This window comes from Sebastes fasciatus, chromosome 14 (genome assembly GCF_043250625.1).
Source record: "Sebastes fasciatus isolate fSebFas1 chromosome 14, fSebFas1.pri, whole genome shotgun sequence".
Classification (NCBI taxonomy): domain Eukaryota; kingdom Metazoa; phylum Chordata; class Actinopteri; order Perciformes; family Sebastidae; genus Sebastes; species Sebastes fasciatus.
The window spans coordinates 24,243,670-24,270,473 of NC_133808.1; the positions used below are offsets into that span (position 1 = coordinate 24,243,670).

The 26,804-nt window shown below is 40.8% G+C and overlaps 1 protein-coding gene across 6 annotated transcripts in view; it reads right to left on the minus strand.

The window, feature by feature from the left end:
* The window catches only part of lrp1bb (low density lipoprotein receptor-related protein 1Bb), a 318,056-nt gene that overhangs the window by 48,314 nt on the left and 242,938 nt on the right, over positions 1-26,804 (minus strand). For all 6 annotated transcript variants that reach the window (XR_012597184.1, XM_074659766.1, XM_074659767.1 and 3 more), the window contains 17 exons: positions 26,539-26,688; positions 26,196-26,318; positions 22,084-22,203; positions 21,051-21,179; positions 20,482-20,604; positions 18,838-18,978; positions 18,415-18,602; positions 15,270-15,453; positions 15,092-15,177; positions 9,770-9,892; positions 5,061-5,242; positions 4,632-4,831; positions 3,329-3,517; positions 3,055-3,203; positions 2,713-2,806; positions 1,953-2,069; positions 167-286 (listed from right to left, as the gene is read on the minus strand). Coding sequence is in view for 5 of the 6 variants with exons in the window: in XM_074659766.1 (XP_074515867.1) it covers positions 167-286; positions 1,953-2,069; positions 2,713-2,806; positions 3,055-3,203; positions 3,329-3,517; positions 4,632-4,831; positions 5,061-5,242; positions 9,770-9,892; positions 15,092-15,177; positions 15,270-15,453; positions 18,415-18,602; positions 18,838-18,978; positions 20,482-20,604; positions 21,051-21,179; positions 22,084-22,203; positions 26,196-26,318; positions 26,539-26,688 (2,418 nt within the window). In the remaining variant the exon portion in view is untranslated. The remainder of the gene's footprint in view (positions 1-166; positions 287-1,952; positions 2,070-2,712; positions 2,807-3,054; positions 3,204-3,328; positions 3,518-4,631; positions 4,832-5,060; positions 5,243-9,769; positions 9,893-15,091; positions 15,178-15,269; positions 15,454-18,414; positions 18,603-18,837; positions 18,979-20,481; positions 20,605-21,050; positions 21,180-22,083; positions 22,204-26,195; positions 26,319-26,538; positions 26,689-26,804) is intronic.

Sequence of the window (26,804 nt, forward strand, 5' to 3'; positions counted from 1 at the left end):
TATATTTTAAACAAAAACATCCAAAACCTTAAAAATACCGACTTTTATCTGGGCTGCAATGTTGGAGCGGGCAGATCAAACAGGGGATATATTCATAAACTACCCAGTCTGAAAGCTCAGTAAAGCCATTTCTAATGAGTCTGAAAGTAATAATGCAGTTCCTCACGGCAGTCTGTCTCATCCTCTCCATCTCCACAGTCGTCCTGACCGTTACAGCGCAGGTTAAGAGGGATGCATTTCTGTTTCCTGGTGCACTTGAACTGGCCTGACAGACAGATGTACGTCTCTGAAAGAGAAAACGGGAAGGAGCAGTGGGAGGTTGCATCAATAAGAAATGCTACGAGTCCAAACACAGCGAAGCATCTCAACTACTGCTGCTGACTGGTAGTGATTCAACCAAACTCTAAAGTTACTGTTAAAGGTTTTTTTTAAACACACAGTGTCTGCTAATGAAGCATTTTAGTTTTCATTGAATGAATAGAAGTGGATCAGAGCTGCAGCTAATCATTACTGAATTTACTTTATCAATTTTTTCCAATTAACTAGACTATGAAATGTTAAACAGTGAAAATGTGATGACCAAAATGTTCTAAAACCCCCAAGGTGACATTTACAAATTGCTTGTTTTGTCTGAAAAACAACCCAAAGCCCAGCGATTTTCAATTTACATGATTTTGCACATTAAATTATTCAAACAACTGGTCTTGATTAATTTTTCTGCCGATGAACTAATTAACCCATTTGTGTCCAAACACTATATTTAGTATGATAAGGAAAAATGGCACAACATTTGCTCTGATCAAAAGTCTTGAAAAGTGTCTAACAGTACAACATTAACATTTTTAGATCACATGAAAAAACACACTTTGATTAAAGGAGCAGTGTGTAGCACTTAGGGGGATCTATTGGCAGAAATGGAATACAATATTAATAAGTATGTTTTCTTTAGTGTATCATCTGAAAATAAGAATTGTGTTTTCGTTACCTGAGAATGAGCCGTTTATATCTAAATAACGGGTCCTCTTCACGAGGTCGTGTCAAAAGGTTGAATAGTTAAGTTTAGGATCGTTAGTTAGGTTAGTCTCGCAAGAGTTTTTGCAAGTTTTTGCAGATCTCAGATCAGATTTAGCAATTTTTGGGGTACTCTTTAGACACAACCTCTTCACAGAGCCGGCCGACATGTTTCTACAGTAGCCCAGAACGGACAAACCAAACACTGGCTCTAAATAGAGCCATCCGCGTTGTCGCATCGGCCGCCGTAGTTCTCCAACACGCTTGGCACATGGGAGAAGTTTCAGTTGATTGCAATCTGCATCCTCACCGCTAGATGCTAACAGATACTACACACTGGACCTTTAATAGTCAAATTCAGGATTTCTGAAATGTGAGGAAAAACGCTCACATTTTGTTTATTAAATGTTTTCATTATGATTTAAAAAAATTAAATACAAATGTTTACACTGCATATATATGCAGATACAGCCACTTTCTTTATCTTCTTCTTTTATATTCTCATACTATATTTAGTATTTGGGCACATTGCTGTTTTTTTCTAAAATATAAAGGAGTCTATTGTAAAAACAATGGTCTCATGTGCCCAAATCCTAGATATAGTATGATATAGTAAGAAAAACTTACTTTTCATCCAAACGGTTTAACCTATTTTGAAAATGTCTTCACATTTGTGCTTAGGCAAGCCCCGAGAACACCTCCACCAAAGGATATTAAAAATGTCAGTTGCGGGCACAAATGGCTTAATTGTTTTAGCACTAAATCGTACCGTCGACAGACAATGAAAAAAGACCCTGACAGCACTGGACACACGATCTAATTGATTCTGTAAGTGAGAAAATGCGCAGCAATCAGCGAGAAGCAACGGATGACAAAAAGTTAAAAAAGGAACCTTTTAGATTTTCCACTTAAACAGGTAATCGTTGTTCCATCCTCCTTACCACAGTTAGCTTCATCTGAGTTGTCACCACAGTCGTTCTCCCCGTCACAGATGAATGGAGGAAGAGCACAAAGGCCAGTACCACACTGAAACCGCCCAGGCTGACATTTGAATTCAGCTGTTTGGAGAGGAAATCATAACTATATGTCAGGGTACAAACTCTAAGAGTTCAATCAGGGAACATATAAATCAACACAGAGCATTGTGTAAATGCCATTGAAAACTAAACATATACACATTAATAACAACAAATAGACATTGAAAGTAAATAAGCAGCAAATTCAAATTTAATATCCCTCAAAGCTCACCAGAGTAGGAGTTGACTTGTTCTGATATACAGTCGTACTACAGTGGAAACCGCTTATGGTGATCACGTCTGTGCAGGTCAAATTGATCACTATAAGTGGATGATTATTGTAACCAAAATTGTTGTTGTTGTGCATAATTTCTCATGCAGATTACCATCTAATTGACATTTGTATATTTATTACAGGAATACAAAGGTAGACCAGCTTTTCTCCTTAAACTGACAAGCCGCTCCTCTGAATTTTGCTCAGCATTTAAATACATTTTTAATATTTCTTTTAACTGATTAATGCTATTAATCGGTTAAAATTCTTAATGTCAGGTAACGGTTAATTATTAACATCCCTAATTCTGTCCCAAGCTTTTTGATCCATATAAGCAGCGCTGTAACCGTGATCACTATAAGTGGTTTCCACTGTATTTTAAAGCCAACCTTTGAATAACATGGCACTCACGGCAGTCAGTAGGTTCATCTGATCCGTCCCCACAGTCGTCCACCGTGTCACACTTCCACCAGAAAGGGATACACTCATCTGTCCCGCAGCGAAACTATTACAGAAAATATTTTAAAAAAAACACAGAATTGGGAGTCAACATGAATATTTGACTCTCCTTTTAAGGTTCAACACTCTTCAAAGCCAAAGTCAAAATCAATACACGTCCATTTGCTAGGACCTACAGTACATGTCAGAGGGGGGAAGCATATGAGAGTAAAGCAATTTGCCCTGAGGGGAAGAGTACGGCTCAACAACATGATCAAACTAAACTTAGAAGTGGGAGGAGAGGAGATGGCTGACCTGACTGGAGGTGCAGTTGGAGAGGCAGGTCTTATTGTCAGCAGCCAAGTAAAAATTAGTGGGACAGGCACATTTGTGTTCTCCGCCGGGGGACAGAAGACACAGGTGGCTGCATCCTCCGTTTGCAATCTGACACTGGTGCTTGGGTACTGTACAGAAGGACACAAGTGAGTCAGACACAAATCATTTCCTTCTTAAAACTATAAAGGAGGCCGGCAACAACTGCTCGGCATGGGAGGGTAGAATGAACACGAGCGCCAGATGGACTTCGTACCTTCAGGCTGGCGCAGGGAGTGGTAGACCTTGATGGATTTGATGGCTTGCCAGGAGTTGAGCAGCTCCATCCCTTGAGCGCCGGTCGTCTTGTGAGCACGTCGTAGCGATTTGGACTTCCCGTCCGTCCAATAGACAAAGTCCTCAAACAAAGTCAGAGCCATGACCCCTTGGATGTGATCATAGGTCACTGGAGAGGGACAAATGGGTCATGGTAAGCTTCAATTAAATTATTTTTTATTCAATCTAACAACCAGGGTGCTGCTAATTATGTGTCACTTACAGCACAAAGCAATAAACCGCTCAATCAGTCACACCCACGACAGATCCATTTATCAGGTTAACTGATTATTTGATATATTTTTTATAGCATTTATAATAGCCCCAGTGGTTCTCAAACTTTTTGAGGTCAGGGATCTCTTAAGTATATGCTTATTACCATTTGTACTCTTCGATGCCATTTGAGCTATTAGTGTTCTAAAACTCTTCAACCTAAATACTTCAGATCTGTTTCATAGTGATAAACAAAAACACATTTCAATTTGAATCATGTTAAGATAAGATACGATGAGATAATCCTTTATTAGTCCCACGGTGGGGAAATTTGCAATATTATTGAATGTTTATACCACTTACAGTATATACCTTTTAAACAGAGGGTGATTTCATTCAAATTGCATTTGGAATCAACTCTTCAGCATTTATAAAGCGTACATTTCAAGTGAGTGGATCATAAAAGCCTTTAGAAAGTGAACAGTAGCAAGACCGGCATAGTCCTAATAAATCCAGAGATTTAAACTGTCTAAAGCTGACTGAAGTAAGTGCTTCAACTTAAAAATACAATACACACAATATGCCTGTTTTATTGGCGCAAATGGTCCCCATCTGTAGATCTGCATTTTTTAATGATACAGCACAGTTTTATAATTTATAGAAAATAATTTTGTGGACTCCCTGACAGAGTGCCACGGACCCCACTTGGAGGGTCACTCCATCTTTAACTGTCCAACATTTAATGTCATAAACAATAGTAATATTGACACAGACATTCAACTTAAAGTTAGTAGAACAAGTTTAACATCTACAACACAATTTAAAAGTCATGACTTGCCACCTCTACAACCTAAAAAATTGTATGTTGCGTTAATGCGTTACAGAAATGAATGGCGTTATTTGCATTTCCATGTTATTATCGCGTTAACTTTGACAGCCCTACATTTAACAGACAGATATCGGATGGTATCAAAGTGTTCTTCCCCAAAATGTCAACTATTCCTTAAACATGAACAACACCTTGGTCTCACCTTTGCGCCTTTGGGTGCCGTCCATGTTGGCAAGCAGGATGTGGTTGTCGTCTGCCCAGTAGAGCCTCTTGTTGGTGTAATCGATAGTGAGAGCAGTGGGGCTATAGATCTCTGTGTCAATGATAACCGTTTGCCCGCGGCCATCCATGCCAATGCGCCCGATGTGAGGGGGTTCACAGCAGTCTGCCCAGAACACGTACCTAATCAGAAGTAAAGCACAGTTCAAAGAGCTATGTATAACAGCAGGCAAACGTGAGAGGAATAAAAGATTAGTACTGACACATAATGGAACTCCTCAAATGAGAGCTGGATCTAACAGTTTCCAGGTTAACCATCTGAAAGGAGCAACCCTACGCCTGTTCTCCGTCAAGCTGTGAAATCAATCCTACAGCATTATAGTGAGCTTTACAGTAATGATAATATGCTTACCCTGTCTGGGGGTCCAGAGCTAGATCCGTGGGGTTCTTGAGGCTAGAGCTGATCAGGACGGTGGGGTAGAGGCCGTTGGCTTTGGACACTTCCAGAGTTTTCCTTTCCGCATCACACCAGTACAGATTCTTTCCTATCCAATCCACTGCTAAGGCGCTGGGCACTGCTGTTCTGTGGACTATCTGGTAACACAGGGAGAGGAAGATGAGTATCAGTATGGAGGTTTTTGTGCATTTAAAAGGTCTGCAAAGTTACAAATCCCAAAGTCAACACCAAAGGGAGTTACTCTCCCCCACTGAAACGCTGCTCCTAAAACACCTCGCTTGAAGTCCTGCCTTTTCTTCCTGCCTTTTCTTCCGTAACGTGGTGATGTCACCAAGTACCTTCAAACCTCAAAAACGTCTAACTTTATTACAATCATCATATACAGACAGGTACATACATGAAATTTAACCCATCCTAAGCATTTTAGGAGCAGTGGGCTGCATTTAAGCACCCGGGGAGCAACTTGGGGTTCAGTGTCTCGCTCAATGACGCTTTGACATGCAGACAGTAGGAACCGGGGATTGGACCATCAACCTTGCAGTCAAAGGACAACCACTCTGCCCACTGAGCTACAGCTGACTCCAGGTATTATGCAAACATATGTATTTATATAAACTTGCCTAGCGGCTAGTTTGGCACGGCCTCAAACAAAGCTAGTTAGAGCGGAGCTAGAGTGGATTTCGAAGAGTTTGGTTCGGTTGACCAATCACAACAGCCAGTATGACAAAAATAAAGCATTTCTTTTAACACCAAAGCATGCAAACATGCTCTAGTAGAATCCCAAAATACAAGTATGCACCTGAAAGTAAGCATAATATGTCCTCTTTAAAGTAAATGTGTCACATACAGAACACTGTGTCATGTATATGATTTGGTATAATATACATTTTATCAAATTTGTAAAATTAGGATATATTCATTAACTAGTATGACTATGAATGTGTCGGCTGTCTGGGCTTCTATTTAGGTATGTTCATGTGTGCACAGTATTGCCACACCTGCTAACATTGTGGAGAAAGCAATAGTCTATTTGAGCTCCTCACATCGTGTTTTGCTAAAAAGTCCCATTTGTAAAAACGTCGATGTCAGAGGCTGATGCATGCCGTAATCCAAATTATTTCACTTGGACTTGATGTGAAAGAGTTTACTAGTCTGGTGTGAAAAGAAGTAGTTTGTGCACGTATTTTTGTCAGATCGAGGAGCTGTGTCTAAAGACTTAACCAATTAATTAAGGTGCTGATGTGGTTTGACCCATGCATAATTATGCAGACCACATTTCTCAAATTAGAGACTACAGATGGAGGGCACAAATCATTCCTGCTGCTGTCTGACAGCTACAGTAGAGGCTGATGTTAGCAAGAATATAATTCATCTCACTCAGTGCAGACTTGTAGCGACTCTTAATCACATACAAATTGTATTTTGATGTGCAATTATAGCTGTACTAGCTGCTAATATACCTAAAGTCAATGTGCATATAACCGTTTTTTCTGAGTGATTTTGAGGCCTGTGCACTAAAGCCAAGAAATTTGCTCTCTGCACTTGTGCGCAGTACGAGGTGGTTTGAGCAGGTGAATACGCAGATGCAATTTCATGCAAACGTGAATGCCAAAATTGCATCTGTGTAAACACATGCTGCGCTGCACCACTTCACTCGCCTCACTGCAATAACCAAACAGGTGCAAGTGCAAACGAAAGGTGTTGCAGAAGTTTGTACTGTTTACTCCATCAGAAAACCGTAGTTCATTTGCAAAAAAGTGCTTTTTGTTAACTGTGGAGATGTAAATACTGTAATTAATTCAGGTAGGGTGGAGGGTAGCAGGCAGACGCTCTCATTAATGATTTTATTCATCTCACTGCGCTAATCTCAGTGAGAGATTTGGTCAAAGTATAAGTATGTAAACAACATCTAGGGAACTATCTAGGAACTCTATCAATATCCCCAAGCCAGTCTAGCCTTTGAGTCTGAAAAAGCAGTTGTTCGGAATAAACAAGCATTGTGCCAGCTGGCAGATAAAGCCGATGCCTTTAAAACCCCCCTTTTACTCAAAAAAATAAAATAAAGTAAAAATGCCAGCACCCATGCAATCTGTCATTAAGGAACACGATGTGCTTTGAGGCCTCTTCTGTCATCATTTGCAAGAAAATATATAGTCTTGGCAAAAAGACTATAGCTGTCCCCTAAGCAGCAATTTGGACAAAACTGAGCTTAGAACAGTCACTAAAGTGTCACTTGTTCTATAGTATTTTCCATCACAACTGCTTCCTCGGGCAAATAGGAGCTGATACATAAAGTCCTCCTGGTTGACTTTATCCATAATATCTCACCATTGATCAAAAAGATTGCTTCATGTGGCACTGAAGGTTAACTTGAGAGGAATGTCAATGTTTTGGATGCGGCTCATAAAAACACAATGAAAAGATGAATCCAGAGTGTGTTTATGTAAGCCTTTTGTCCTTTCGGCTATTTAAAGTAGAAACATGTTCATGACTTATTTTGTCTTTTATTATTTGATCTAAAGTGTTTTTACATAAATAAAAGGCAATTTTTTTTTTTTGTCACTATAGCGACATGTAATACTGACTGATTCAACAATGACAGCAATCATTAAAGTCACACTGGTTGTTTTCTTTCAGCTATCAAACGCTAAATACCTGCTGGGACGTCACTGATTGCGTAACTGCAAAATCCTTCAAAGTTTCAACCCACAACAGATGTTTACTCCTAAGAAATGTTGAAATAAACATAATAAATGATATCTAAAGCTGCAGTAAGAATTGGAGCAAATATGATTGAAACAAGTTATTTTTATAAAACGTCACTATATCCTGACAGTATAACATGAGACAAGTAATCTGAAAAAATAATCATGTGCCTCTGTGTCCTCCGGTGCCCATAATGGCATCTGTAGGATTTCACAGACTCGAGGGAAACAACCAATCAGAGCCGAGCTGGAGCCTTCCGTCTCTGAGCAGCTGTCAAACACTTGCGAACTCCGACCAAACGCTCAAACTAGGCAGCGCTGATCAAATATGAATTAATATTCTGTTACTGTAATGCCTATTTCTTGCCTCATATGTTTTCAGAAACATCTTGTAGTGTACTGTTTAGCTGTAAAATGAGAATGTTTGTGACCGTTTGCAGCCATGTTGAGATCAGTTGAGGAAATACCAAGCACCGCCCACCAGCCGAAGCTAACTTTTTTTTCATTTTACAGCTAAACAGTACACTACAAGATGTTTCTGAAAACATTTGAGGTGAGAAATAGGCATTACAGCAACAGAATATTGATTCATATTTGATCAGCGCTGCCTAGTTTGACCGTTTGATCGGAGTTTGCGAGTGATTGATAGCTGCCTCCGTTGAATGAACAGCCAACGCTCTCTCTCTGAAATGGCCTGTGCCAAAGTCTCCCGTCACGGGCTAGATTTTCTAAAGCCTGAAAACAGAGTCATGAGGAGGAGCAGAAGTCTAGTTATCTTTCAGAACACTTAAATTACAATATGCTGAAAGGTTATTATGAAATTTTTTTCCCAATGATGCCAAAAAACATTCTGCCTTGCAGGTTTAAGTGTTTTCACATAAATAAAAGGCAATTTATTTCACCACTATAGCAACATGTAATATTGACTGCTTAAACAACGACAGCATCTCACTTAATGGGATGAAACCATTCATTAATGTCACACTGGTTGTTTTCTCTCAGCTATCGAATACCTGCTGGGACGTCACTGAATCAGTTACTGCAAAACCCTTCAAAGTTTCAACCCACACAGGGCCGTGCAACAGAAGTTTACTCTGAAGAAATGTTGAAATAAACAATATAAATGATAAAAATCTATAATTAAACAACATTGTTTTAATTAAACCATAGAATTCAATTAATCTCTGCCTTGGCCGGATGAAACTATCTTGGCAAAGAAAAAAAAAAAAAATGCTCAGAAATCGTCGTCTGCTCCCCGACCTTTCCTTCCTCATATGTTAAGTCCATACTAGTGACACTGGATATCAGTGGCTCTTTTCATTAACCCAATGCTGTGAGAAGCTCCCCGATCGGTGTCTCAGACAGTTTGTCCTCTCGCTAAGCTGTGGCAGTGGCTCAAACAGTGACTGTGGGAGTAATTGAGCTGAATGAGCCTAATACCCCCACACACCAATGCTAATGAGATGTGGGACGGGGGCCCAGCAGGTGTTCTGCTGACGTCCCAGTGTCCCCAGTGTCTGGGCTCAGATCCCATGACCCCGGTGACAGAACCACGGTGATTACACCAGACACTACCATTGTGTCGTTAGGCTTATTACATTTATTTGAGAGCCATTGATGATATTCCTATTATCGCTAACACACATTCATTGTTGTTAAGCTAACAGGCCGTTGGCTGGCGACAGATCAAATCCATTATGTTGACTAGATAAAAGGCGCCTATCATCAGCTGAGCATTGACAATGAGCCACTTAAGCAACACACTTAGTTTTCTAAACTCGGCCAGACGACGCATCTTCACAACAGAATGCATCTAAATACATTAGTAAACTGGATAGAGTAAGGAAAGAGGAATAAATAAAAGTAGGACAGGGACCAAACAAAGTAAAGCCAATGAATCTTGGGTAAAGCGGCACAAGGCACCATACGGGCAGTCACAACAACTAAATCCTGTGGTACCTTGAGGTCGCTCCCATTGAGGCGCATTCTGTTGATCTTTCGACCGCTTGGCCTGGTTGAGTCCACCCAATAGATAAACTCCTTCTTGTAGTCAAAGTCTATGTGGATGATGTTGTTAAGGCCCTGAGGATGCAGAGGAGAGAGAGCAAGCACAAGTAGATACAAATGTCATTTTTACTTTCAATGAACATTAAACAATAAGAGATCCTGAGTTCCTTGTGAAGGGGAAAAAAATATTAGGAGACACTTTCATTGGTGTACAACAGAGTATACATTAATTATGAAATTCCCCACAGTATTATCCCCAATGTTATGTTAATGTGCAGGTCTATAGAATAATTGTTCATTCTGTATTTACAGCACATCCATAATGTATTTTAGGAGCAATATTGTTCATCTTAATATGCAGAACAGTGACCTTTGACCACCAAAATCGAATCAGTTCATCCTGGCGTCCAGTGGGACATTTGTGACAAATGTAATGAAATTCCCTCCTGGGGTATTCATTCATATTTTTAAAATACTTCAATAAGAAAATACAGACATCAATACACATCCGTAACATTCATACTCACAATATGACTCAATACATAACACAACCACTAAGACACACAACAACAAACAACACTAACTCAAAAGCCTATCTAATACATATGAAAGCTCTAAAGTTCATCTCTTACATAATTGAGAAAATAAATCACTCATGTGATCCAGTGAATCACAAATAAAGTGGGATGGATAGCTCTCTACATCCATATCACATCTTTGAGAACAGTTATGGTACGGACGACCCAAACACATAATCCCTCCGCCCACGGCTTTCGCGACGCAGAGGCGTAAAAGCAAAATAAGAATCGAAGACATATAATAATGCAAGTTAAAATATAGGGATACAATATAAAACATGAATAAAATATAAAATAAAGTAATATAAATTTGTGGTAGACAGTATTGGAAATTAATAAACTGAATGTAAACAGTACTGTAAATGTACAATATATGCACAATGAGAAGTAATATATCTGCGTTCTCCGTCTCACCCACGTCTGACAGATATGCTCCTATTTCAATCAACACAGGTGCCTAACCACAGGTCTATTTTCTTCCTTTTATATGCATGAAACTACAGTGATTGTGTGTTCTGTGAGCTGTCAAAAACGCAGGTTACCTATACTCAACATTGCCTGTACGCCTCCCGTGTCGACACTGACAGAGGGCTAGAGCTGCTGTGCTAATGTGCTGCTTTTTTACTTTCAAAAGCAGCACTTATCAATCCAGTGATGTTAAGTTTAATTAATTATTTGAAATGCCTACAGGTGGAAACACCAACAGTGATGAGAAACATAGCAAAACAAGCCCAACTTCTCCAGTATCCGGGTGTGTGATGTGATATTTACTGTACAAGCAATATTGATTCAGGTGGTTTTCCCACAGGTTCCAATGCTTTCAGCTATACGGAGCGTTTAGAGGCCAGTGAAGTCTCAAACGCTCTGTGAAGTCGAAGTCCTAACAAAGCAGAAGAGTGACGCTCTTCCCTACTCCGTCATGCTCACGTGACCCCACTGTCAGTCAGACGGAGCCGCTCACCAAACAAGTGGCCCCCACCCTGTTGTCTCACACTGTGGGTGCCGACAAAAGGTGTCAGGTAATCTGACAGGCGAAATGAGACATCTTCATCAGATCATCAACACCCTCACAGACAGGCGCCAAAGTGTCCTGGGGGAACCCTTCTCCGCTCCAAACATCAGCAATAGAGATGAAACCTGCATGCCCCTTTTATCAGTGTCTCTATCCACCAATATGTCTCCCATCCATCTTCCCTGGAGACAGTATAGAAACCAACCAACTACAAAATGAATCACAAGCTTCTAACAGTAAATGCTGAAAATGGATATGACTTTTTTTTTAAATTGTATAAATAGTATAAAGGTGTGTGCGTACAAGTTTTTACAGAGCAAGTAGGGCTGGATGATAATTAAATATGAAAATGTATCGTCTTTCAATGGGATCATATCGTGATGAAATAATTTATCGAGTTATCATGATACACCATTGCGTTGTCTAAACGAGCGCATACTAACTCAAAATCATTACCAGAAAACATGCCATATCGTGATGTATTCTGTTATCAAAATATGGAATTACCAATATTGAGATAGATGATTTTGGCCACATTGCCCAGCCCTAAGTGCAAGTACTTGTATCAACATTACTGTCAACATACCATTGATTTCCTGTTCCACACATTCAACTACTTTTCTTTCTAAAATAAGACATGTCTGACAGTAAAACCTTAGGGTGTTGGATGCAGTCGCCAAAGTTTGTTTGCCAATTGACTTGACTCTGATTTGGCTTTAAGCCTCAAATAGAAATGATCTCCACTTTAAAGTTGGAAATTGGGGATCATTCCTCTAACATTTAGGGGGAGCTATTTGCAGAAATGGAATACATTATTAATAAGTATGTTTTATTTAGTGTATAATTCAAGCCCACAGGAGGAGCGCCGGGCTCTGAAGCAAATTTCCGTCGTTGCCAAACGGTGGTACTACAACTTCCGTGTCCGTCACATGATGCCATTGGACCCAAAAATATTTTTTCCCATAGACTTATATTGGGAAAGAGACGTCTCTAACTCAGCGGATAATTTTCTTTTTTAGGTAAATCAACTTCCCAGTACGAACACTCCAATAGTCCTTATTTAAATCATTAGGTCCTAAAAGTTGTAAAATGCACTAATAGCCAAATCCAGAGTTATTTTCCTTCCTCCGTTCATGTGAATGAGACCCAGACCAAGGTTGGAGCGAGGGCTGGGAGGCGGGGTTAAAGGAAACGCTACTGTGCCTTCTTTATGGGCCCAAAGGATGAGGAAGATTGTTGGATGATCCGGGTACTTTATCACTCGGCAGTTGAGCCATTTTGGCTTCATGCGCCACTGAGCAACTCTCATAGGAAAGAAAGAGAGCCCGCCTCCAATGCTGTATCCAGTTCTCTTTATACATCCATGGTATAATCACCTGAAAAAAATGATCGTTGTCTTTTCATCACCATAGAATGAGCCGTTTATATCTACCTACAGAGTGGGTCCTCTCTTCACGGCAATGTTTCTACACTAGCCCAGAACGGACAAACCAAACACTGGCTCTAGATAGGGCCATTCACATTTTCACGTCGGCCACCGTGGTTCTCCACACGCTTGGCACACGGGAGAAGTTTCAGTTGGTTGCAATCTGCAACCTCCACGCTAGATGCCACCAGATCCAACACACTGCACCTTTAAATTTAATTTCTATAGTTAACAACAACCAATCAAATTTGGTGGCAAGATGCTAAAACTAATCACCATTTTTACTTCATGAAGAAATCTGGCATAAATACATTTCTCAACAGTACAGCTGTCTGTGAGCAGACGGCTCATGGAAAGCCAAACTTACTTACTTAATGCAAAATGTTATCCCAGTTAATCGCGTTCTCCACTGCCTAAGAGCCAAATCCAGCTCTAATAAATCACAGTGAAAAAGTCAAACTAAGTAGGAGAAGAGAAACACATTGAATGGGTTTAAACGTTAAAAATAATAATGTGTTAAGAGTGATACAATTATATTGTGAGTGACTTGTGTTTGTGGTGGGAAGACACATTTATACTAACATGTTAAAAGCAATACATAAGGAAAAAACAAAAAGGATTGGCTCATTTGAAATTTGCATAATATCATGAACATATAATCTGAACAGCGTATGTAATGGTGTGGTAAAGTGATATGAGGTCAGTGAAGTATCCACCGCCACTTAGTAAAGCCATGTGCATATTTCCCTCTCTAGCTTCCATTAAACGCTAAAATGCAGCGATTAAAGTGATTTGTGGCTGATGAGAACTCCGATACAGACAGCAGAGTACACGGAGTCAAGAGGTTAATATGACCGTGAGAGGAGACTGTAGGATACCCCCTAGGTTGATTTACAGTAAATCACAGCCACCCATTTGTGATAATCAACAGTCAGATTCAAGCGTTGCCCGGAGCAGCTGTGATGAAACCTGGGGATGATTGAAATAGCTTTTCCATGGGGTCCTCTATGTGGTGATTTTGCTCTCTGCCAATCAGAATTCCCTCCGCCCATGTGGAGGGGGTTGGGAGATATACTGGACAGTGGACATCTCATTTCCACAGAACAATACTTTACAGAGGCTGTGTGACATTTTCAGGTTTTAATCCCATAACTGCCTTGAGAAAATAACTCCTTGAGGCTGAGGAGTGCAATCACCGACGCACTGATTGTTTTTGCCGAGTACTGAAAGCTGAATGTCTTTATTTGATGTAATACATAATTTTCAGTGAAAAGGGAGTTTGTGCTGCATCTTTCAAGCATGAATCAAGGTGCTTCTCAGATCAAGGATGGCACACATCAGAGAGTAAGCAGGCCGCAGCACGCTGATTGAATTGCAGCGAACTTTTCAACATGAATGTGTCTTTATCAAAATCTGAAATACATAATTTCGTTTTTCTGTTATAATGTTACTGTCCACTATTTCTGCAAATGCAAAACATTACATTCACTATTCAATAAGGTTTCACACTTTCACAGTGTGTCAGTGTGCTGACTTGACTATGATTTGCCCCGAACTGCATGTGATTATCATAAAGTGGGCATGTCTGTAAAGGGGAGACTCTTGGGTACCCATAGAACCCGTTTTCATTCACACATCTTGAGGTCAGAGGTCAAGGGACCCCTTTGAAAATGGCAATTTCCTCACCAAAATGTAGCGTAAGCTTGGGGTGTTATTTAACCTCCTTCCCGACAAGCTAGTATGACATGGTTGGTACCAATGGATTCCTTAGGTCATTTCATATTGACATACATCACGATATAGCATGTTTTCTGGTAATTCAATAAATAAATATGAAATAACCACATAGTAAAAAATATTTGGTGTACCCCAATATGATTGGATGGAGTCTTTAAGTTTTCTAGTTTCATATGATGCCAGTATCTTCAGTCTAGCTCTACAACTGACCCGCTACAACCTCCAAAATACTGATTGCATTAATGCGTTGAAGAAATTAGTGGCGTTAAAACAATTTTGCATTAACACGTTATTATCCTGTTAACTTTGACAGACCTAGTTTTCAGCCATTTAAACTCATACGTCCTCAATATATAGCTGTCAGACTGGGAACAAGAGGCAGAGGACACTCCAAATGAGACACAAAAAGAGGACAAGATGGTGATGTGACTGACAATCTGTTGAAGCCTCTTAGCAGCATCTGATTATGGTGTAAAATGTCACTACAGGCACGATATGGCGGTGATGCAGATATCGCTTACCTGTTTCAAGATGGTGTAATTTGAGCCGTCCACACTCAGCTTCCGGATCTCATGGTGGTCCGCCATAATGAGAAACGGCTCTTCAGCTGAAATGAGGAACATGCACCGTTAAAGGACCGGTGGGACTATCAAGTTGAGAGATTTAAAAAAAAAAAAGAAAAAAGGAAATCAGGCTGACCTGACAGAGCCTTGCATGTATTGGGGTTGCGCTCCAAGGCTTCGTAGCCGTCCACACAGAGACACTTGTAGGAGCCGTAAGTATTGATGCAGCGTTGGCTACAAGGAAGCGTAGTGGAGCATTCGTCAATGTCCACACACGTCTTCCCATCGTCTTTCAGGTGGAAACCAGGCCAGCATTTACACTGATGACATAAACACACAAAAATGGTAAAGATTTGATCAATGAATGCAGGAAATTAAAAACAAGTTAGCCGTTCTCAGTGATCACTAGTAATCCGTCAATTATTTTCTCAATTAAACGATTAGTTGTTTGGTCTATAAAATATCAAAAAATGGTGAAAAATGTCAATCAGTGTTTCCCAAAGCCCAAGATGACATCCTCAACTTTCTAGGTTTATCCACAACTCAAAGATATTCAGTTTTTCTGTCATACATCAGACCGGCACATACGGGTACTTTGCAAAAAGTCAAGGCCACGCCCCCTTTTGGGGGAAAGCAAACCAAAGATCCCATAGATATCAATGCAATTTGACGTGTGTTTGATTGTAATTTTTGACAAGTTCGTATGCATTCATCTCTTGTTAAACAAATGATTGTTTTACATCCATGTCTAATCATTATTTTGCGACATGAACCTGAGCTTTCTTGATACGTTAATAATTGCAGGTTGATCGCCGTCACATCCCTCCAGTCTTCCCCCGTCCAACACAGTGGTCGGATATTGCTTATCCAGACTTCTATACATATTTGATTGAATCACATTAGGCTAAGTGTTGTCTGTAAATAACCAGCCTGTTAATAGCCAACTGTTTGATCTATAGGCTGATATTTAGTTGGCGTTGACAGTCTATAACGTTAATTTATGACTGTATTACTGCACCGGAAAAATTACTTAGTTATTAAAAATTTTATGTTCTGGTTGGCTTATGCATGTCGGAAAACACTGGATATCTTTCTTTCTTTATACAATAAAATAAAAGCAGTGCACTTAACAGGCTGTGCTCTTACAGTGATTTTAGATCAATATAATAATAATAATAATAACAATGGCTTCTTTCATGGCACTCAAGGTTACCTCACATCTCATAAGATCAAAACACACCAGTAATAAAACTAATATGCTTCAGACTCCAGTACCTTTTTCTCAAAGTAATGCAGGTAAAGCAATGAGAATGTATCAAAACCTATAGCATCCGACATATATGATCAAAGCTGTGATATTATAGACATACTGGACCTTGGTTAAAAAAACATTCCATCATACTTCAGTGACCAGGCCCCCCCTCAGAATAACTCAAAGTGCTTGTATCAGCTGCTGAGGACCCAGAGCAAATCCCTTCCTTATCCACAGTTCTAACCTTGAGGGCCTTTCTGCTGATCTCCCTGTTCAGGCCACAAATGGATGAGCTAAGGGTCTGCATTGATGTGCTCTCTGTCCAGCTCTGCCCCAGACATGACAGGGAAGAGAGGTTTTCTGTGCTTTAAGTCAGTTTTCTGATGCAGTGAGCACCGTCTCATGGAAGAGTAGGAGAGGGAAATCCAGGGACGAAGACATAAACTGCGACAGTCTGACAACAGTGACGGCCACCGGAGCACTCCGCCGGACGTGGCCTTGGACTGGACTCAACCCCGACATCACACTGGCAGACACGGCACAAACGCCCGTCTCAGTGAGGGAGCGCAGACCGTTGTTGGCATATCGTATTCTTGCAGCGTTCAAGGTTATTCAGAAAGTGAGAAACTCAATGTATGTATGCTCCAACCCGTCTTTATCTGTTTAATTATGTGTAAAGTTAATTAATCGTTAATGTCCACGCTATTACTAACATAACCTCCACATTTAACCTGCTACTAATGATGCTAGAGCGTAGAACTGTAGGTCAGCTAAGTCTATGAATTAAAATGTTAGGATGTTAAATGTTAGCCGTGACTCATATTTACAAAAGAACACTTTGCATTAGCACCAAACAACGGTGACTATCTCTTAGGTTGTTATTTCCATCTGGTTTAAGCTTTTACTGGATGAATTAGGCTTTATGGACAAACTGTAGGCAGCGAGTGATTCTGAGGAGGAATGCCAGCCTTTTCTCATTCTCAGGGCGTAAATTACCGACGCTTTATCATCGGCGTGTGATGCCAATGCACAAAGCACCCATTAGCGCCTCTATGAAATGCACCTGGCTTTCGATTAATACAATGTAAACCCATCCGCGGCAATATTAAATGCTCAGAGAAAGTGCTCCGGAAATGTATTGACGTAGTTTAAAGAGCAAAAAGACACACTCGGTACACATGCCGCATCTAAAAACGCGTGGGAAAACACCAGCTGTGACGCTTTGTTTTCTTTCCAATGTGCTTGGGAGGTTGAGCACCTGTCACGCCTGCCATTACTCAGAAACTCAAATTTGCACGCTGCGATGACGATGATGTTGAAGTTGCGGTAATTTAGCAGGAAGCCTCAGTGACTAAACACCACCAAAACAAAGATAAATGGATTTTCAGCGCTGTAAATCTCTCACACTAGATTTACACTCGATTGGTCTGTGTCAAGCTGGCTGACCTTTCATCCGGATGTCGTGACGTCCTCGGACAGAAAGGGTGAAGCAAGTAGTCTGTGGGACAGGTCGTTAAGCTCTGGGTAAGTTAGCCCTGCGCTAAAATTATTAACTTCTCCTCGATATATTTACCGTAGACTGATATATACGGAAGAAAGAAAACATATCTGCTGGCTGTGATTGGTTATTCCTCGTCACATGACATGCGGTGCTGGCTGCAGCGTTCCAAAAGTTGAACTGTCTTCATCTCAAGATGCAGCTGTCGCAGCCCGAAAAATAGGCGCACGGGAACGCTTGGGCACTGCGACGGAGGGGAGGTGTATGGGTCCAACAAACACAGGGCTTTCATTCAGGAGACCCGTGCTCTAAGTTTCACTTTCACATTACAATCAGCTGTTCGTTCGTGTCCTGCGTTCACAACGTGAAGTCACATTTTCACTGTACAAACGTAGTAGTTTTAAGCCCATGTTGTTTTTTCCTAAACCTAACTAAGTGGTTTTGTGATGGATATGTGACGAGTTGGGATGAGAACGTACTGGGAATGCACTCCCAAGCTACTGAAGCGTGACGAGTCCACTGGTCACTCACCTTGTATCCCACAGGAAGATCCTGGCAGTCCTGCGTGCACCCACTGACTCTACGGTTCAAGCACTCGTTCACGTTACAGTTCCTCTCATCCGATCGGTCTCCACAATCATCCCTCCCGTCACAGAGATTCCCCTCAGAGATGCAGCGTCCATTGGAGCACATGAAGAAGGAGCCATTGCACAAGCTTCCTGAAAAGAGCAAGACATGACTGTCACTGGCACAACGCCCTGTAATTTCACAACAAAGTCGGGGGATGATTTTGACTTGACAATGGCTCTCGACAGATGAATTCCTTTCAAGAAAGCTCTCCTGTTTGCGGCGCCTTTTGTTTCCGACATATGTCCCCGCTAGTTTCCTGTGCGAGTGGTGCTGCCGGTGATACTGATGAAGAGATTCCAGTGGCGAGCCAAACAGCAGTCTTACCTGCGGCCAGACATTTGAGGTTCAGAGGTAGTTCGTCAGAGTGGTCGGGACAGTCTGCATAGCTGTCACACTCCCACTGAGAGCTGAGAAGACAGCGGCCGTCCCCGCAGCGAAACTCCTCTGATCCACACGAGCGATAGACTGAAGAGAGAGAGACAGACACTTTTTCATGAAGTTGAGCTCAGCAGCGACACGGCTTCAGTTTAGGGAGGAACTTTGGCAGAATTAAGAGCAAATACTGAGAAATAAAGCTTCCTACAGCCATTGTTCATATTACAATGTAGCACCCTTATAGCGTATATAGAACCATTGCTGATTAACAAATCAAGCCATCTGGAGGTTTAATGGTGTGCACAGCTGCATTGGCCAATATTTCAAATACAGTATGAATGTTTCATCAGCCCATGTCATCACAAATCAAATCTGTAACAGAGAATTTCCTCTAGTGGATACACCGAAAAATGTAAATGCCCGAATAAAACATGGGTGTTCATATGTTGACAAGGATCATAACATCACATTAGAAAAACTACAATTACCGCCTGACGGTTGTATGCCTCCGCCAACCAGTCAAGTTGCAGTTTACATCCATTTCTGTCCAAAATGTCATCACTTCATCATTTTATCCCATTAGACATTTGTATAAAATTGTCATATTTAGTGTATGAATTCCTAATCAGTTCATCCTTGAGTTCAGGTGGAGGTTTTTGCCAAATCCCCTCCAGGCATTCCTAGCGTTCACAGGAAGGGTACGGGCGGACAACCCAAAAACATAATGCCTCGGTCCACAACTGTTGCCGGCGCGGAGGCAGAGAAATCCTAAATAACTGAAATTTAGTCCAGACCAGTGAAACATGGCCTGATTTATTATAGATAAACCAGCTGCAAAATACCTAATTTATGCATTTTCATCTTCAAAAGCTTAAACATATTCCAATATATGCATACATGCCAATTTATGTTAAGGTATACTGTATGTCAATATGCATGTTTCTATTTTATCTGCCCGTTAGGTAATGTTCTGTGCATGCACAATATATTATATTATTATAATTGTTTTGAAACTATATCTGTATATGGTTACATGCTCTTTTCTTCAACATGAAATAATAAAAAGTCGTAAAAAATATATAATAATATGAACAATATAAAACCCTTCATGTAGATAATCATTCCATCATTTCCAACAATGTTATTGTATTTCATAATTTTGCGTAGAAAACTGGTAAAGGTCCAGGGAATGCAGTAACTGTAAAAACACTGTTCTCCAAATTATTTATTTTTTCTTCAATGTGTTTATATTTAGTTTTTTGCATGTCAAGTGTGGTCACCTACAGTCTATGAACAATGAATCAGGTACTTCATGAAGGGTCTCTACCACATTATAGTCTCATGTTTTAACTGGAATTTAGTCTGGGCTCCACATGCACGGTGAATTTAACTTATATTCACTTCAACTTTTCTTTCCTTTTAATAACCGTCTACTACCACTGAGAACCCCTTTTCTTAAAATGGTATAAGAGAAGGGAACAAGTCCACCATCGCTATGTTAGGAAACAGTTTTTTCAACTTGAGGGCAGCTTTCAGTAAGAGCATATTCAAATAATATTGGTGAATATTAAGAGCAAAATAAAATCTACTTGCCACATTCCACTGACTCATCAGACCCGTCTCCACAGTCGTCGTCATGGTCGCAGACGAATCGCTGTGGGATGCACGCGTTGTTTCGGCAGCGAAACGAGCTGTCATCACATGTGTTGTTGGGTGCTAATGCATGAAAAAAAAATGGTTTCAAACACTTACCAATGTGTAAACATGTTTTCCTAAACATGGCATGCAATATGTGTAAAATGTCGACATAAGTGAGCCTTATGCTGCTCCTCTGGTCTCTGTGTTGTCTAATTTTCAACGTTGTAAGTAGAATGAATGAAGTTTGAATGGTCCAGGATCCAGATTACACCACTCAGAGAAGAATGTGCAAAATCTTCCATTGTGCACTACTTCCCACTATATAAGTGTTTTCTTTTTCTTGCTTGAATAAAATGTGCATAAAGATTTCCAGTAGGTGTTTAGTGGGTTTCATGTTGTTTAACACAATGACATCTTAAATTCTACAGAAGTGTAAACAAGCAATGATCTCTTAATTCTGGGTTTACACTAATTTTCTTTGTATAATTGCAGGGAGCTATTCAATGTGTTGAAGTAGAGTTTACCACAGCCAGCTGCAGACAGTTCATCACTCCCATCAGGGCAGTCCCGTTCGCCATCACAGAGCCAGCGTTTGGGAACACAGGCGTACGACCCCGGGCAGCTGAACAGCCCTGGAGCACATGTCACCGAGCCTGAGAGGAAAAACAGGACCACATGCTCTATTTTCAAAGGCCAAAGAATACAACTGGTCAAATGCACCACAGAGGAGGAGAATGAGTACAAGGGACACTGAACTGAAGCAGATGTATGTTGTTTTGTTAGGATGGTACCTTCTGTTATCAGTGAACGTTCACCAGTAATTCCAAAAGCACTTATATGGAAATATCAGACTATATTACAACTCATAGAATACAGTTTATGGTTATGGTTTTGAACTGATACCTCTTTATGACCTAAACAAAGTCTAATTTTCATTGTGCAGCAGTTCCCCGTATGCAAGCTAACAAATAATGACAGCGCTATTGTAAGTAACAATTATTTGGATACTGTAAGTCAGCAATACTCTCCTTTATCTCCGGGCTGCCCTTTAAAGAAAGCAGTAGAAAAAAAACTGGCTGCACTGAGAAACAAAAGGTAAATACAGAAGTTCAATTAGGCATGTATAGCTAAAATGCATATCTTGTTTTTGACAAGAATTGTGCCTGGGAAACCTTTGGGCCATTCCATTAATATTTCCCTGACACTCCATTACAATCCAATTACACAACCAATGTTCACAGCAATTCTTGTCTCTTTATTGTGGTTGGATTCTTTTTATTTTATTCAAGAATTCATTACGCACACATCTCATTTGCCCATTGAAAAAGCTCTGCCTCCTGGGCCTCAGTGATGAAAAATCTATTTGCCTCAGTACCCACTTGAATCATCAGAAAATGCCTGCGGTCTCATTTGTTGTCTCATTAAGATTGTTTCATCTATGTCCATTCATTTCCAGCTCTGCCAGGGAAGCACATGGAGCCGTCAGGGGCGATACAGCGGACGTGACCTTTTTACACCAACGGCAGATTCCTCGTGGCAATCTGAAAGGGCACTCACCGCAGATCTGCGCGCTCTCGTCCAGGCCGTCCTCGCAGTCGTTCTCCCCGTCACACAGCCATTGTTTGGCGATGCACTTGTTCTTTGAGCAGGCGAACTGGTTCCACAAGCATGACGAGTCTGCAGAGGGCAGCGGGAGAGGATTTTCAATGCCATAAATCAAACAAAGTGAGGAGGAAACCACAACAAAAGTGGCATACCCTATAGAAGGGGCAGAGCACATTTAATCGAAACGCAACAAGTGGGCTGGCTATTATTTGCCCCTTGGCTTGCTTGTTTTTCTCTGTAGTTTTTCTGCTTAGCAGCACGCATGAGTGTAGCTGCCACACAAAAGGATTGCAAATATATATTTTTCCTTTTCTCTCACAGAAGAAGACATTTTGATGAATGCTCCTGGTTTCTGTGCAGGGAAATAAAAACATCAACTGAACATAAAACAGGAGTCTAGATTAAATATCGTATCAATATCAAAGCACTGAAGTATTAATTATTAAGGTTTATTTGCTCTTATTTTAATTGGAAAAGAAACTATTCTGCGCAGTGGTGGAAAAAGTATTCAGAACATTTACTTGAGTAAAAGTAACAAAACCACAGTATAGAAATGTAAAAGTATGCATGTGATTATCATAAAGTGGGCATGTCTGTAAAGGGGAGACTTGTGGGTACCCAAAGTACCCATTTTCATTCACATATCTTGAGGTCAAAGGTCAAGGGACCCCTTTGAAAACGACCATGCCAGTTTTTCGTCACCATAATTTAGCACAAGTTTGGAGCATTATTTTTCCTCTTTCCCGACAAGCTAGCATGACATGGTTGGTCCCAATGGATTCCTTAGGGTCGCAAATTGCGTTAATGCGTTAATAGAAATTAGTGGGGTTAAAACAACGTGCTATTATCGCGTTAACTTTGACAGCCCTAATAATAATAATAATAATAATAATAATAATAATAATAATAATACATCATCGTTTATGAGTTGATTATGTTTTGTTTGAGATGTAGTGGAGTAGAAGTATAAAGTAGCAGAAAAAGGAAATACTCAAGTAAAGTACCTCAAATTTGTACTTAAGTACAGAATTTGAGTTAATGTACTTAGTTACTTTCCAGCAGAGGCCAGGGGTGACAAATAAACACAGCTGGATGTCAACTAAGACAGCATAAAGCTGATCACTGTGTAAAAGCTATTGTGTATAATGTGGATGTATTCATAATCTGACTGTGCTGACTTTGTGTCACTGAGCCACCCACACTCCCCGGGGAGTCTTCCTGTGGTCTCTTTCTCTCAGATGTCAGGCCTGGCAAAGTCTGCCAGAGCTTTGATGAGATGTTGAGAGGAGGAAGGGGGCTGTGTGCTCCAGGTCACACCGCAGTACAAGGAATTATGGATCCTACTGTGGGTGGGGGGTAGGGATGGGGATGGGGGGGATCTCTCTCACCGAGCTGCTTTGCTTCCTGTCAGACTTTGTACATCACACCAGCTTTGCGTGCCTTGATACGGTGATGTAAGATAAGGATAAGATAAACATTAAATGGCTAAATTTGGAAACCGTGATTATCCCGGCTTTCTGTAGGTGATACTAAATTTGCACTTCAAATGCTGCTTCCACAGCGGCTTCAAGAGTATAACAAAATAGCAGGTCTACAGCACATTAAATGTATCAAAGAAAGTCTTTCATGTCTCATTTTCAATAGTGTTTCACACAGCAGAAAAGCGCGTTATGCATTGTGAAGTGACAAATGACTATTTCCTCTAATCAGATGTGGAATTTGAAAATTTCTGAAATGTAATGACATTTTCCTCAAACCACTTTGACTTTGCAGTCAGATTATCAGTGGCTGGAGCTTTTTATATGGTAATTAACTCTGAGGAATGGGAATATTGTCTATTTGTCCTGAAAAAGCTATTCAGGACTTCTCAAAGAATCGTGGCATAATTCATATCAGCTCTGATGTAAGCACATTTGAAGCATGGGATGTTATCATTTCACACAGGCACAGATGACATTTCTAGATAAAGGAATGGAAATGCCGTTCATGTGTTATGCATCTCTCGAACAACATTCATGGCCAATTTACAAAATAAATCAGATAACTCCAAGAGCATTAAATATGGAAACTGGATTGCAGTGAACTGCCTTCGTCTATCTGCTGCAACTGAAATGTGAACAAAGGTGCTGATTAATTATACAGGAAGAGCAAAGCACACAAGTAAGAGATCTGCAACATCTGAGTCAAACACTCGCAAAGGCAAAGACGTCTTAGTTCTACGGTCACATTTTATTGGTGTTATGTGTCTTGAAATTAGTCCCTGATGTCATCAGACCCAAACTACCAGAGTCTGGCTGGTTTGAAGGCAAAATGAACTAAAGATAAACAAATCTAAAGTCTACAGCCGGGCTGTACAGCGGTGCTTTGAGCTAAATGCTAATGTCAGCGTGCTAACATGCTCATGATAATGTTATCATGCCTAAGTTTAGCAGGTGTGATGCTTAACATGGTCACCATTTAAGTTTCGTGTAGTTTGCCAATTAGCATTAAACACAAAGTACAGGTGAGGCTGATGGTGGTCATTAGTTTGATACGTATTTGGTCATGAACATAGACTGTATAGCCTATAAGAAGTGGACGTAGTCACTGTGACATCACTCACTGGTTTGTAGTCTGCCATTTGGAAGCCTCAAGTTCAACATTTTGGCCGTTGCCATCTTGTTTTTTTGCAACCAGAAGTGACATGAGAGGGTGGAGCTACGTGAGCTAACATTATTAATGTTAGGTTGTACAATTAACTTTCATGAACTGAAGACACAGTGAAAGGGTTAAAGTTGTAAGACGAAATAACGGACAACTACCAGAACCGGACAACGCCGTAATAGCGACCTGTCAATCACAAGGTAGCCACGCCCTACAAAGCATACCCTGCTTTATGGTCTATTTGACTCTAAATGGGACCATAATTTACTAAATGAACATCATGCTGTATTGAAGAAGACTTGAAACTAGCGATTGAGACCATAAACTCATGTTTACAATGTTTACTGAGGTAATAAATCAAGTGAGAAGAAGGCTCATTTCCTCAGAGACTTCTATACAACCAGACTTCTTTTTGCAACCAGAGGAGTCGCACCCTGCTGGCTATTAGAGAAAATGCTAGTTTAAGGCACGTCCACATTGGCTTCACATCTCACATCTTCATATTTATAAATGATCAGAGGGCTGGATTGAGGTCGTTAAAGGGCCGGATTCATATAGACTGTTAGATAGAAAATATAATAGGCTGACAACTCAAACACAGACAGCGAGTGTTTTGAAGCTGTGTGTGTGCACTACTCCATCACATCTAATTACCTCGTGCATCTGTGTAGCGGTGATGAAGCTCAACAGCTACTGATGACACGTGTGCGTGCCAGCTATTGGTTTTGAAGGCAAATCATATTAATCCATACCATGACTCAATTATGGTCCCCCTGTTTAATTGGAGAGATCCTGACTTTGTCCTGGTAAGCTCTGCATACATTAGCGCGGATCAAAGCTGCGGGTAAGAATGCTCTCGCTGCCTCTGGTGAGGGAAGTAGAGGAGTGGCATTGTAATGTGTAATCCTTTCATATGCCACCGCTTTCTATTGAACCCGCACTTCCATCTTCAGTGTAACAGTTCCACTGACTGATGCCTCATTAATTAATTGTTACACTGGAACGGCTGTATATTATAATTCACAGAGAGAAGGGGAAAAAAACGGAGTCATCCACAGCCTCACTCTGGATTCAACGTCGGGATTAGACTTTCAAACAAGCAGCAACACCCACTCGAGAAATCTCAATAAGGGGGGAGCAAAACAAAGCGAAGAGAAATTGCCTTATGGCACAATAAACAATCATCTCCTGTCTTTCTGTCTCCTCCTTATATACTGTATGTAATATTTGTTGCAGGCCTGGATCTATTCAAATGACAAAAGCATTACAACAAATAGCTTCTTGTTAATGGAAAATAAATATCCTTCCAACTGCCAACAGTGTTGTGTACTGCAAACAAATACCTCATCTATTTCAACCCGTTAGAAAGCAAAACATCATTTCAGTTTATTGCGTATGGGAGGTAAGATTTGTTGGTTTACCACATTGGAATTCATCTGCTCCGTCTTCGCAGTCCTTTTGGCCGTCGCACAGCCAAACGCTGGAGATGCAGTTCCCGCTCGGACAAGCAAAGTGGCCCTCCTCGCACTTCTGCCCATGGGAAACTACGACGCACAACAAAACCAAGTCAGTCCTCTGGGCGTTAGCGATGATTGAGGTCATTATCTTCTCCTAAGCTCTCTCTGAATCTCTGATTCCACTGTCATAATCACCTCCGAAAATGAGATCTGCCTTAAGTCTTCTCTAATTGAAGATGGCTTCCTTAATCTGCACACGCAAAACAGTGCGTCTGTGTGTGCGTGTGTGTTTGCGTTGGCCGCTCACCCTGGCAGTTGGTCTCGTCGGCGTAGTCTCCGCAGTCGTTGGCGCCGTCACAGATCCACGCTGGGTGGATGCACAGTGAGGTGGAGTTGCAGCCGATGAAATCTTTTTCTTTCACCCCCAGCTTGTAAAAGTGAGAGCAGTCGGTGTGGTCTGAATACAAAACACAGCACCACAATAACTGCTTTGTCACAATGGAAGTAATAGTGGAGGTAAAGGTGTGAGTGGCAGTATTCAATCTGATCCAAGCGCAGATTTAAGTTACTGGA